General features: G+C 39.3%; 1 protein-coding gene across 1 annotated transcript; it reads right to left on the bottom strand.

The window, feature by feature from the left end:
- Positions 1-5,172: 5,172 nt before the first annotated feature.
- PAF1 (PAF1 component of Paf1/RNA polymerase II complex) lies at positions 5,173-13,241 on the bottom strand. Its single transcript, XM_075186787.1, has 14 exons — positions 13,091-13,241; positions 10,120-10,149; positions 9,935-10,027; positions 9,732-9,853; positions 9,579-9,645; positions 9,322-9,423; positions 8,184-8,289; positions 8,037-8,105; positions 7,793-7,896; positions 7,563-7,679; positions 7,263-7,391; positions 6,999-7,104; positions 6,641-6,725; positions 5,173-5,646 (listed from the first exon to the last, which is right to left on the bottom strand). The coding sequence occupies exons 1-14, from the start codon at positions 13,135-13,137 to the stop codon at positions 5,252-5,254; spliced, it is 1,572 nt and encodes a 523-aa protein (XP_075042888.1). The 5' UTR covers positions 13,138-13,241; the 3' UTR covers positions 5,173-5,251.

The raw sequence follows: 13,241 nt of genomic DNA, 5'->3' as shown, positions 1-13,241 counted from the left end.
TATCTGTCCAGCCGGAGCCAATAAGGAGCAATCTGCATGTTTCCATCAACAGTTCCATAGATGAAGTTACCTGCTTCATTCTTCTGTACCGTGGGATAAAACTGCTTGTTACAAACTAGTAATAAACATGTCACTCAATACCTTCTGCTATAAAACAAATATCTTACGCAAAACTAAGACTTAGTTACAAGATTGTTTCACCAACCTGCCCTGTGGCTAAACCACAAGGAACTATTTTAATTGAGATTGATTCCTTTTACTATAATGAGCAAACTGCTCCTCCCTCCTTCCTCCACTCACTTCCTCACCACACAAGAATCATTATAGAACAGTCATTGCCGATTTCCATCTCTCCTCACCAGTGCTTTGCTATAAACCTCTATCATCTCAGCAGTCCCCTCCCCTCCACGCCGAATATCACATCTGTAATGTCAATTTCTCTCCGTCTAGACTTTAAGCAGATACTGACTATTGGGCCTATTAATTATTAGGAGTAAACCCATTTATCTGGCAAAAATGGGTGTTTTCGGAGGAGTATGGGGAAGTCTATTTATCGCGGACAGCTGAAACCTCACAATGCCGCTGGAGCTATGTGTATTCCCTTAAATATATCTCTGACAACACTAGTAACTTCTACATTTATTATATCATCATCATCACCATTTATTTTTTAGCGCCACTAATTCCGCAGCGCTGTACAGAGAACTCACTCACATCAGTCCCTGCCCCATTGGAGCTTACAGTCTAAATTCCCTAATATAGACACACACACAGACACAGACAGACAAAGATGGAGAGACTAGGGTCAATTTTGATAGCAGCCAATTAACCTACTAGTATGTTTTTGGAGTGTGGGAGGAAACCGGAGCACCCGGGGAAAACCCACGCAAACACAGGGAGAACATACAAACTCTACACAGATAAGGCCATGGTCGGGAATCAAACTCATGACCCCAGTGCTGTGAGGCAGAAGTGCTAACCACTAGGCCACTGTGCTGCCCACATTTGAATGTATATCTGCAATGACAAAGCACTTCCTATAAAATGTTATAAAATATAAAATACCAGCAGGTCTTTCCACAAGCATCTGCAACCTAAATTGGTTTTTCGACTAAACAGTCCTCCGTTCTTTACACACCCTAGTCAGTTGTGTTTAGTGAATAAAGTTTCAACTGTAAATGTGCACAATTGTATTTCAAATTTCCATGGTTAATGTACTTTTTGTAGCACGAGTACTCACGTTGCAGATGTATTCTTGCGGTCTCTTTCTCTTAGATTTCGTCCTGTGTTGCTTTAGCTTCTAACCAGAAAGGTTTTTCTGCAGTGAGGTGTTTCCTTTCAGCAGTCACCTCTTCCATTCTGAAACATAGTGACTGAAGGGATTATTGCACCAAATTGTGGTACTTTCCAACTGGGCTACAAATAAATTTGCGGATCCTAGCGCAAAATGTATCCCCATAGCGGTGCCACGTATCTGTCTATAGAAGCTTCCCTTAAACCAGAAGCAATTATGTTCCAAAATGAACATGATTGGTTCTACAATGAATTTGACCTGGAGATGAGTAGCGGTGGAACAAGTGCCATCTCAGGATCATACCTGGGGGGAGGGAAATCATACCTTAAAAAATACTTTATTGCTAAAATAATATGTTTCCCTTTTTTTTTTTTTTTTTTATATGATTTCATTTTTGTACTTTTTACTTCTACGTTTTATTTCATTTTTCATTGCAAAGAAAAAGCTACAACATCAGTGCTTTGCATTGTCAGTTTTAAAGTGACAATGGCATTCTTATTGTGGTTTGATTTAAAGCATTGAGTCATTAATAATTGTAACCAAAATAAAATAATATTTTCTTGTGTTTTACTGATTTGCAGTGACTGTGTGCAGGGCTATTGTGTCTTTACAGCAGTCTTGCCCAGCTGTTACCATCATCCATTCACTCGGGGTCTGTGGCAGACTCTCTAGGGGTAGATTTACTAAGCTGCGGTTTGAAAAAGTGGAGATGTTGCCTATAGCAACCAATCAGATTCTAGCTGTCATTTTGTAGAATGCACTAAATAAATGACAGCTAGAATCTGATTGGTTGCTATAGGCAACATCTCCACTTTTTCAAACCCGCAGCTTAGTAAATCTAGCCCCAAGCCTGTGATGGACAAAAGGAGACTAAGGGAACATACAAGGCTCTCGTCATCTCATAACTTGTGTCCTATTCCTATTAATTCTGGAGCCACAGTTAGCAGGTTAGTCTGTGATTAGATGACGAGGTCTAACCTGCTTGACCAATAGTAATAATAGGTTAACCTACTGTATGGCGTGCGTGAATAATTCATGCTATAGATGTGGGAAGGTAATATGCTGCCCTCTAGTGGGATGAAGAGGCAGTTGGGAGGCCCTTGTACAAAATATCATTCCTTAGGCCAACTACTGCTCTAAACTGTAGAAAGAACTATAGGTTCTATTTATCAAAGATTTCTATAGACCCGTTTTCACTATGATATGGTTTGTATTGATATTTATAAAATAATTTTTGCCTCCATAAGATCATTATTATTTTTGCCCCCATAATCAATAAATAATGATTGCCCTCATAAATAATAAGGGTATTGTGCCTCTTTTTATGTTCCTTATGTCCAGATACCACCTATTATCTTACCATGTAAAAAAAAACAAAAAAACGGGACAACGGCGATTGAAAACAGCTGTTTTGGAGCAGTTTCGTAAATCAGGCGGTTTGAAATACTGATGGTTTCTAAATCGCACTTTAGTAAATTTCCCCCATTGATTATATCACAAAACAGTGGACCTACTTTTGTTCAGGGGCCTAATAGTCTCACCATCATTTCAGAGTGATCGTGTAATCATTAACCACACACCTTACTCATACAGAAAGCAATCAATGTGTTACTTACAGTACAGGTCTTTGCAACATTATTCCCTAAATCACAATAGTAGATATAAAGAGGTAGTGAAACAGTGTGTTTATACTTGCTTATTAGGTGGTGGTGTGCATATGAAAGACACATTTATTTTAGGAGACATGAAAGCAGTCACTTTGTTGTTACAGATAAAATCATCTATTAATATTTCAACCAAGGAACCACAGTCACACATTGTACCACTGTTCATTCAATAATCACTCACTGGCTTCAATTAACTCTCCCGATCATTCACTACACACAAGGCAATATAAAATAAATCTTTGATATGCACACCAACATCGCACTTGGAAATTTGAGCACAGAATATACCAATTTTTTATTGTAACCAAGGAGCCTGGTTCTCTCATTATTCTAGCAGTTCCCATTATTTAGAATGAGCACCAAGACCAGTAGCGCCAGCCAGTCAATTATTTTCACATACTTGCTTATTGCAATGAACTTTAAGCCAAACAAACAGATGAGATCGGTCTCTTAACTGATGATTTGGTACACATCAGATCTGACCCATGAGACATTACTCCTGTTGCTCCTCTCTAACCTCCTCTCAGTAGCTTCATATTGGTTCTGTAGCTTTGTCCACTGATGGTGTCAGAAGCCAATTGTTACCACTTCCCTGTAGGAACCGCAGGGTGAGAGCCGAGGGGTCCACTGGACAGAAAAGTTAAACTTAAAACTTGTGCAAATACAAGTATGGGATCTATTACCCAGATGCTTGGGACTCTGGGTTTTCCAGACCAGTGGTAATCCCTTTTACAATTACCACTATTGAGACATGGAGAAGCCATACAAAGAAAATCCGAAATTATGAAAAACTGCACGCTGGCGTCATCGCGACGTCTGTGAATAGATATTTAAAGCGGCAATGTGGGGACCACTAAGGTTTAAACACTTAACCCGACATTGCCGCTTTAAATTTCTATTCACAGACGTCGCGATGACATCAGCCTGCAGTGCCGAACACTTGTTCAATCGGATTTCATAATTTCGGATTTTCTTTGTAGGGCTTCTCCCTGTCGGAATACTGGTAATAGGTAAAGCGTACCCGACCCTTCCAGACAAGGGTTTTATTATACATTAATATATACTGCAAACCTCAATCTTTCTCCATAATATACCTAGCATTTCCCTCTGCATTAAAATGCTTTAGCAGTGCTCCTAGTAGTGCCTGCAGGAGATCATTGTGGTCATTAATATGGTTTTTCTCTTGTGCTTTTTCATAGCTTTCTGGATGTCACAAAATGAATATTACTGGGATTTCTCCTTTTACGGAATACAGCGGAGGACACCCACAGTCTAATGCCTTTGCTTCGGCACTAGATGCTCCCAAACAAAAAGCTCTTCGAGATGGGTAATTCGTGTTGGCTTCTATGTTCCAGTGCGGGCAAAGAAAAAAGTTACCAGGAAGCTTGGGGCATGACCCAAATGATATCGGGGGTGGTAGGTTCAGAAAGGAACGTAAATATGATCCTATATCCATTTACTCTATATGGTTTGACTTTCATGGGTTCAGCAACTTTGTTTTCAATTTCAGTACACGAGAACTAGGAGCCTCTGAGGGGCCGCTCTAGCATATGGGTTCTCCAACATGATCAGCTCAATCACAGTGATTTATCATAATAGCAATAGTGAGGGGTAAGAGAGAGAAGCAATATGGAACAGTGCAGGCAATCCTCCGTGCACACATGGTTATCAGTGTCAGTGTCATATATATATATATATATATATATGACACTAACAATAAATTCTCAATGGATTACTCTAGTTGTCACCTCTCAGCATTTCACACCACCCTCCTGTCATTAATGGTAATCCATAAAATCAGAACGAGGAGGAAGGGGGTAACACCCAGTGTTATAATATCTCTAATGTAAAGATGCATTATTTCATATAAGTCACAGAGGCATTCCCTGACCATAAATAATCACATGGCTACATGTGGAGATCATATACACAGATCTCTAGGGCAAGCTATAATTTACAGCAGGGCGAGTTAGTCCCTATAATACAGATGTTTTCCTAATGAACAGTGAGGCAAAGATGTCAGAACTCATCATTTATACAAATATTTACAAGAGATGGTTATATATTTGTGTCACTTGTGTATTCTAGCACAATCTAAGCTAAGTGTTGAGGGAAGAACCTAGTTGTTACCTCTGCGGTAGAGACAGTTTTATTACCAGCTTTGAGAAGAGTTCTCTACAGTAAAAGCAGTAAAGAAAAAAAAAAATGAACTAAAGGAAACAGTTTTATTCATCCAAAAGTATAATACAACAAGTATGTACAAAACGCTGTAGGAGATGAGTGAGGGAATTCAGTCGCTGTCACTACCATCGCTAGATCCAGAGCCTTGCTCACTGCCACTCTGCTCATCGTTTTCCTGCTGGGAACGTTCGCTCCCGAAAGGACTACTGCTGGCGCTGCGGCTCCTGCGCCCCCGGCTTTTCTCTCCCTCCTCCTCCTCCTCACTGCCGCTGTCCTCTGCTTCACCGCCACTCTCGTTCTGCCCCTCGTCATCACTGTCGTCCTCATCATCATCGCTGCCAAAGATCTCCTCCTTGTCTCTGGCCGCCCTGTCATCCTCGCTGCTTTCCTTCTCGTCTTCATCTTTCTCCTCCTGCCCATCCTCCCGCTCACTCTCACTGCCGGAAGGCTCACCGCCACTCCCTTCCTTCTCACTTTCGCTGCCCTTCTCCCCATCGTCAGCATCTGAGCAAAGGTTAATGTTAAAAGTCAGAACCAGGGACATTTCACAGAAGGCCAAGTGCAATCTGCAGTATGTGATGGAAACGGTTACCTTGATTGCACTGTATGTGTTTAGTGTCAGATAGACGTCAGTACTACTTGGATGAAGGGGACCAGTTGGTTTTTAATTTAAAAAGGACTATGGGTCCATATGCTCTTCTGGCAGCAATTACTAAATACATTGTTCTTTTATCTCTGGTTTCCTTCAGTGTTATTTTATATATCATCTAGGCATGGTTTATTTTTATGCCATTGGATACAAACACAAAACATCTTTGTGGCTATAACAGTATCTATTTTGAAGGGTTCAACTGTGTCATATTCAAGGGCATGAAATAGGCAAGAGGCCAAAAGAAAGAGGCCAAAAGAAAGAGGCCAAAAGAAAGAGGCCAAAAGAAAGAGAAAAGAAAGAGGCCAAAAGAAAGAGAAAAGAAAGAGGCCAAAAGAAAGAAAAAAGAAAGAAAAAAAGAGAAAAGAAAGAAAGAAGAAAGAAAGAGAAAAGAAAGAAAAAAGAAAGAAAAAAGAAAGAAAAAAGAAAGAGAAAAGAAAGAAAAAAGAAAGAAAAAAGAAAGAAAAAAGAAAGAGAAAAGAAAGAGAAAAGAAAGAGAAAAGAAAGAAAAGAGAAAGAAAGAGAAAAGAAAGAGGCCAAAAGAAAGAGAAAGAAAGAGGCCAAAAGAAAGAGAAAGAAAAAAAGAAAAAAGAAAGAGGCCAAAAGAAAGAGAAAGAAAGAGGCCAAAAGAAAGAGAAAGAAAGAGGCCAAAAGAAAGAGAAAGAAAGAGGCCAAAAGAAAGAGAAAGAAAGAGGCCAAAAGAAAGAGAAAGAAAGAGGCCAAAAGAAAGAGAAAGAAAGAGGCAAAAGAAAGAGAAAGAAATCTGCGTAGATGATCTGCAGGCTTAGTGAAAAAGTTGCAGGGAGGCAGCCTTAATGCCAGTGCCAGGATTACAGAATTATCAGGTACCTGATCCCTGAGTGTCACGATCCACCTCCATCTCCTCCTCTTCCTCCTCAGGCTCGTGGTTCTCAAGTTGGGCCCTACGTGCTTCCTGCAAGTGTATAGGAGACCGTCAGAAACTGGACTACGCCAAACACTTGACACATTATGTCCTGGTCCTATACATTGAACATCTTATATGGAACTTACTAACTAAAACAAAAATTAATTTTTCATATCTCAACACAATTCATGTCTTGGACCTCTTCACTGGTCTATAAAAAGATCTCCACAGCGATCTCCCCAACACTACCTTAGTCTCCAGCATCTACTATTTAAATCCCCCCGTTTACGTCTCACAGTTCCTCTTCCTACATGTCCGTACCTGAGCCTCCAGCTCCTTCTCATTCATGTCTCTGTGTTTCACCACCAGAAAAGCATTGGTTCCAGACTGCACACCGGCCTTCGCCCTCCTCTTACTGAGACGGACTCTGCACAGACGAGAGAAGAATCCAGATTAAACCACAATCTCAGTCTCTTTATACTCCTGGACCACAACATATAACCAACAAAACCGAGACGCTCACAAACATATTCGTATTTAACTTTACAACAATCAAACGGACAAAGACATGACATGGAGCTTAACCTGGTCTCCAGCTCATTGTAGTAAACTCCGTCGCCCTCTCGGAAGATGAAGAAGTAATTCTCTTCGTAACCTTTGCTGGCCTTGTTTTTAACGTTCCAGTTGTACTCTCTGGCGATCTTGTAGTCATATCTGTAAAATAAATGTAGACGTTTACCAGTGCATGGGAGGCAGAGGAGGTAAGGGGCTGCATGAGGACAGGCAGAGAAAGACTTTACGCCTAACAAGGAGAAGAGTAGACAGTAGAGGTGTCCAACTAATATAAAGAAATTGCCAAGGATATCAGACTGGCTCTTCACTCACATGTCCTCTGCCATGTAATCCAGACCCTCGTCTTGATCCCTTTTACGTTTCCGCATGGTGTCTTCACCAGGCAGAAAGTATGCGACAAACTGGTTTCCTTCCTCGTCCATCATACCCCTGGCAAAACACAAAACAGCCGTTTGTTTAGTCTCTTGTAACTAGTTAGCCTAGTACTTTGTTCTCGGCCCAGGACCCCGCGTGATACACAAAGGTCTGGAAGGAGACCTCACCTGATCATAGCTTGCGACATCATATCTAAAGCTGCAGTACCCGAGGCCTCCTTGGGAGCAGGATCTGAGTCAAAGATGACCTGAGCGCAAGGATTGATCCACATCTGGAAACGGGAGCAAGAGAGGAAAATAAACATAAGTCACAGTGAAGAGACAACAGATCCATAGACGACATGTAAGCGACTATGCATTCTACTTTCAGGAACAAGCATGAGGAGAACAACCGAAAAACTAAAATCTATACCTTAAAGTCGGGGAAGGCTGGCATGACTTCCACTGGGGTAACGCGTGGCTTGCTGTAATGCTGAGTAATCTAAAAAGAGGAAATTAGGTGTTAATAGAGGCATTGAATATAATCAGAATTGCGAGACCCCTAACGCATTTCACTCACTGGTTTCTGAGCATCTTCAAACGTCTTCTCAATAGCAGCAATTTGGCTGTCTCTGTCCTTGTAGATATCTTCCTCTGTGAATTGCTGCTTGACAGACACTCCGATCCTGTGGTCACACAAACAATACAATATTTAAACAGGACCAAAAAAGCATAGCCCAACATTGAACACGGATATAGCATTAATTAGGTTTGTTGTGCTTTCCCTCCTTCTGTAGCACCGTATGACAGTCAGCAGATAACCGTGGCAACATAGTCATTGGCTTCTGGGAGCATTTAACCAACAACCGTTACCAGACTCCCAAAAACATACAACTGCAAGTTGCGTAATAGGTACATTCACGGTTTTGATGTTTTCACCAACATCCAACTAGATTGGAAACTGGTTTCTATCCTCCCACTTTTTAGTATAGGGTAATACTATGTTATAGTTTTGCTTTTTTAAATTTTAAAAAAATAATAAAAAAAAAAAAATTACAAAAAAAATGGAACTTACTATTTCTAAAATGCAAGAAACAACTGATGACAAGATGCATCTTTAGTAACATCTTATAAAATAAAAAGATCCAATAAAACAGAATTTTCTAAAAAGAGATCCTCCCTCAATATACACCATACATGGACAATTTACATTTTGGGACTATTAAGAGGATTTAATCCACATAAAAATGTCACAATAGTGAGTGAGAAGACTGGAACAAAAGAGGTGTAGTCTACAAAGATTGTGGTGCATGAAGTAGCAAGCGTCAAAAAATATTATATTATATATATACATACATATATACATACACACAAATATATTAAACCCCCGTCATGCTGCCTAATGAGTTCCAAATAAACATACACCAGTTTATCAAAGAGCAAAATATACTGTAAGAATTAAAGTGTCAAATATAGATCAAGAATGAACACTTAGGGGTAGATTTATCAAAACATTCTAAAAAGGAAAAGTAGAGGTGTTGCCCATAGTAACCAATCAGATTCTAGCCATCATTTACCTAGTACAGTCTAGAACACGATAGATAGAATATGATTGGCTGCTACGGGCAACACCTCCATGCTTCCTTTTTAGAAGTCCATCAACAGGTTTACAGACAGGAAGTCTGATACACAGGACAACATAAAACCATCTAACTTACTTGACTTCAGGTTTCTCATTGGAGACGCCATATCTGTTGAACTCTGTGGAGATGTACTCAGTCTTTCTCATCCAAGGAACCACTCTAGCATGTTGCTGAGATCTGCAGGAACAGCAGAAGGTCAAGAGGCCATCAGTATAAAGTACAATAGGCCGGTTCTTCAGGGAGGATGCACAAGAGGGCACTAACGATACCCTGAATATCAGGCGTAAATAGATATAGGATGGAGATTATAGACGGGAGACTGAAGGAAATACCTCTTGGAGCTGCTGGGAGCTTGGATTTCCTCTTCAAGAAGTTTCTCATCCGCTATGTCCAGGAGAACTACAATTAAAGGACGGTATTAAGTACAGCAGAATGAACACGCTCGTTTATCTCACTGTTATCAACTGTTATGTGGTCTCTCTCACCATTTGTGTCGATACGATAGGTGTCGGGGTTGATCAAGTCAATGGTGACCCCCAGGTCCGGCTCAGTTAGAAGGTCATGTTTGTGTTGTTTTTCAAGAGAAGTGGCTTTGTACTGCACAAATCTGTTAGACGACATAAGACCTAGTTAAGAAATATGGGGCAACCTTTACCTGAATTGGGACAGTTTGGTCACCCACACGAACCTGTTTTGGTCGAAGGGATAGGTAATGAACTTGGGATCGAACGGGATATCTGGGAGACTATTGCAATATTTCACTCGACATACAACTCCAGACCTAGAGAAATATAACAGGACAGTAAAAAAAAAACAGAACAAAAAAAGGAAAGGAATTACACAATCACCGCCTAGTCCTCACAAATGGCTCACCGTTCTGGAACTGTCCGATGGGAATTGGACCTGAAACACAGAAAGGGGAGAGATCAGCCCTACCAACGTGCAAAGATTTATTCTCAAACTATATAGGACATCTAGAAACAGATGGGGAATTTACCCCAATATGGAGATGTAGGAAAGCATCTACTGTACACATATATAAAATGCCCATTATTAGTAATATTACAGAACCCAGTAATATTGATAAGAGATGAGAAAGGATTTACACATGAAGCAATCCCACAATATAAGGGACAACATTTCTATCATCAGTCATGAAGATAACATATGAGTATCATACATTTATGGAAAGGGAATTTTGTCTAGTTTCTTAAAACTAGTTTCTATCTGGCCTATGTGATAAATGTAAAATATTATATCTATTTTAACTCCACCCTGATTTTGAGCTGTGTAAGTGTGGTACAACACATCTTATATCTAATTAACTGTAACGGACTGGAAACACTGGATTCCAACATTGAAGAATCATGCCATGTTGTTTTAATGCATAAGGGGCACATGGATGTGTATACATTTTGTTTTATAATTCAATATGATATTTTAAGTTAGTCCGTGACCAACTAAAGCATTTTTACAAATTTATAAAACTTGTCTGACAGACAAAGATTGGAAACGTTGTATTTTCTTACTACTGTTACAGACCTATATAAATTTGTAAAGATAGGCAAAAACTAAGAATGCAAAGTTATTAAAATTGATGATCACGGACTAACATTGGCATTTCAATGTTCATAGACAATATCGGTTTCCAATTCCCGTAGACCCCTATTTAAGTTACGGCACAGAGTACATGTAAGCTGGACTTAACATCAAACATGATTTGTGTAATGGAAAGAGCCAAGTAATAGGTTGTGAAGCTATATATTTTTATTTTAAATACTGTGTGTCAATGTCACAGTAATTGGTATAATTGACCCAGTCAGAAATCCCATCAAACCTCTGTTTGTGCAGTTTCCATGACAATATAGAATTTGTGTAACACACTCTTAAATCATTCTACCCCAACTTCTCACAACGGAAGTTAACGGAGTATCTGATGTGCCTGAAGAGTGACGTTAAGGACCGTGCACCGGAGACAAGTGGTAACTGCAAAGGCAAAGTAGGGATGAGATTTTAATTAATGCTGAAGAGGAATCGTGTGTGGTTGTATCTGATAACCTATCTCATGATAAGTAGGCCACATATGTATATATAACATCCTTATCATAGAGGACCTGAGGAAACGCTCAACAAACCTTGGGCTTCCAAAGATTATGATTATTAGACTTTCTTTGTGCTGGGCAAAAGATCAAGCTATTTAAATACTAATATAGTGATAGTATTTAAAAATACTTGATATACTATCAGTAGTCTGTAAATACGATCATTTCCCACGATATCCCTGTTGAATGGCATTTCTCTGCCACTTCACATGGTATGAGCAGTTGATGTCATGGGGGATGGGGTACCTTGAAGCTGATGATGCATGACAAAATCAAGTCCACGCTAACATGAATTTGAAGGGCCCAGGAAATCAGTTTGTTAATGAATATTTATGTTAACCAAGTGCTCAAGTTACCTGAGTTTTCGTATTGACTATGTATTAACTAAGCATTTCATATGCTTAATATTGATAATGCATAAATGTAATATTGTTTTTTTTTATTTTCTTGCTATAACACTGTGAAAACTATATGGTTGCAATAAAAGAATTTAAACTAGAAAAAAATGGTAGATGCAGTTTAATTTTTTTTCTGATTTTTTCAGAATGTTAGTTCACAACAATTCCCATGTTAGTCTTTGACCACTTTTCACTACTTCCTGAAAGGGTGCAATAAATATTTGACCAAAACCACACATTTTCACTATTTTCAAATCTAATACATGCCGTGAAACTAAGCTTATTTTTGAAAGTGCCACTCAATTCACAGAAATATAGGAATTTATTTTGCTTTAATATCATTGTCTAATACATGTTCGACCTTGACCACAAAAACAATGATATTGAATAATTTCAACAAATAGTTAAAACTTATTGGTCACCATAGTCCAACCTTAGGTGACATCTTGGTTTATGTTTTTCTTTTCGGTTTGCAAAAAAATGCCCAAAAAGTTACTGAAATTAACATCCAAAGATTTATTCTCCAAAATGATAGTCTGTTACTGGGGAATTGCCCATATCAATAGCTGTATACAAGTGGTCACCAGAGACCTGTACATATGTGTTAGAATATCAGGTTTAGATTTGGTCCACTTGCGCCAATTGATGCCATCTCTCCACCCAGAGGTACCTTATATGCCACATGCTAGAACCCCTAAAAGTAACTGTGTATTAAGTCACTCGGGCAACAGCAGTTAGAAAGTACTTTTGCTGTGCAAAATAACACTGGAAAATACAGTACTACATAAATGCCAGGAATTAAAGGGAGCACATCAGGAGTAGATTTACTAATACTTCTAAAAAACAAACAAAAAAAGTAAAAGTGGAGATGTTACTGATAGCAACAAGATTCTAGATATTCTCTAACATGTACTAAACAAATGATATCTATAATCTGATTGGTTGCTATGTGCAAAAATGTATCCATTTCATGAATTTTAGTTAATCTACCCGATGGAATATTGAGTGATCTGTTCTATACAGTTATGCATATATGGACTGAGTTAGATTTACCATATACATATAGCACTAATTTTATTAAGTGTATTTCTGCAGTGTGTGTGTGTGTGTGTGTATATATATATATATATATATATATATATATATATATATATATATATATATAAACACACACTAGGGTGCGTGCACTGATGTAGGTATATACCCAAGCAGAGATGGGACACTGAGCGAGACATAGTGATATTCATGGCACATCTGCACATACATCTGCACATGGGACTTGGCTGCACTAGTAGAACACACGACACATGCATGATGGACACATGGTATAGCCCCAGCACTCACCGATGTCCCTCCTCCCGCTGAGCCTGTGTCTGGATAGTGGGCGCCATGTCCCGGATGCAGGGACCATATGATAGTCCCGGATGTCGGGTCGCTACTAACTGCCTCTACTTCCACTCCAGACGTTCCAATAGCATTATGACATCACCAGGTC

Source organism: Mixophyes fleayi, chromosome 9 (genome assembly GCF_038048845.1).
Source record: "Mixophyes fleayi isolate aMixFle1 chromosome 9, aMixFle1.hap1, whole genome shotgun sequence".
NCBI lineage: Eukaryota > Metazoa > Chordata > Amphibia > Anura > Limnodynastidae > Mixophyes > Mixophyes fleayi.
The sequence above is the reverse complement of the archived record's forward strand: the minus strand, read 5'-3'. Positions and strand labels throughout refer to the sequence as shown.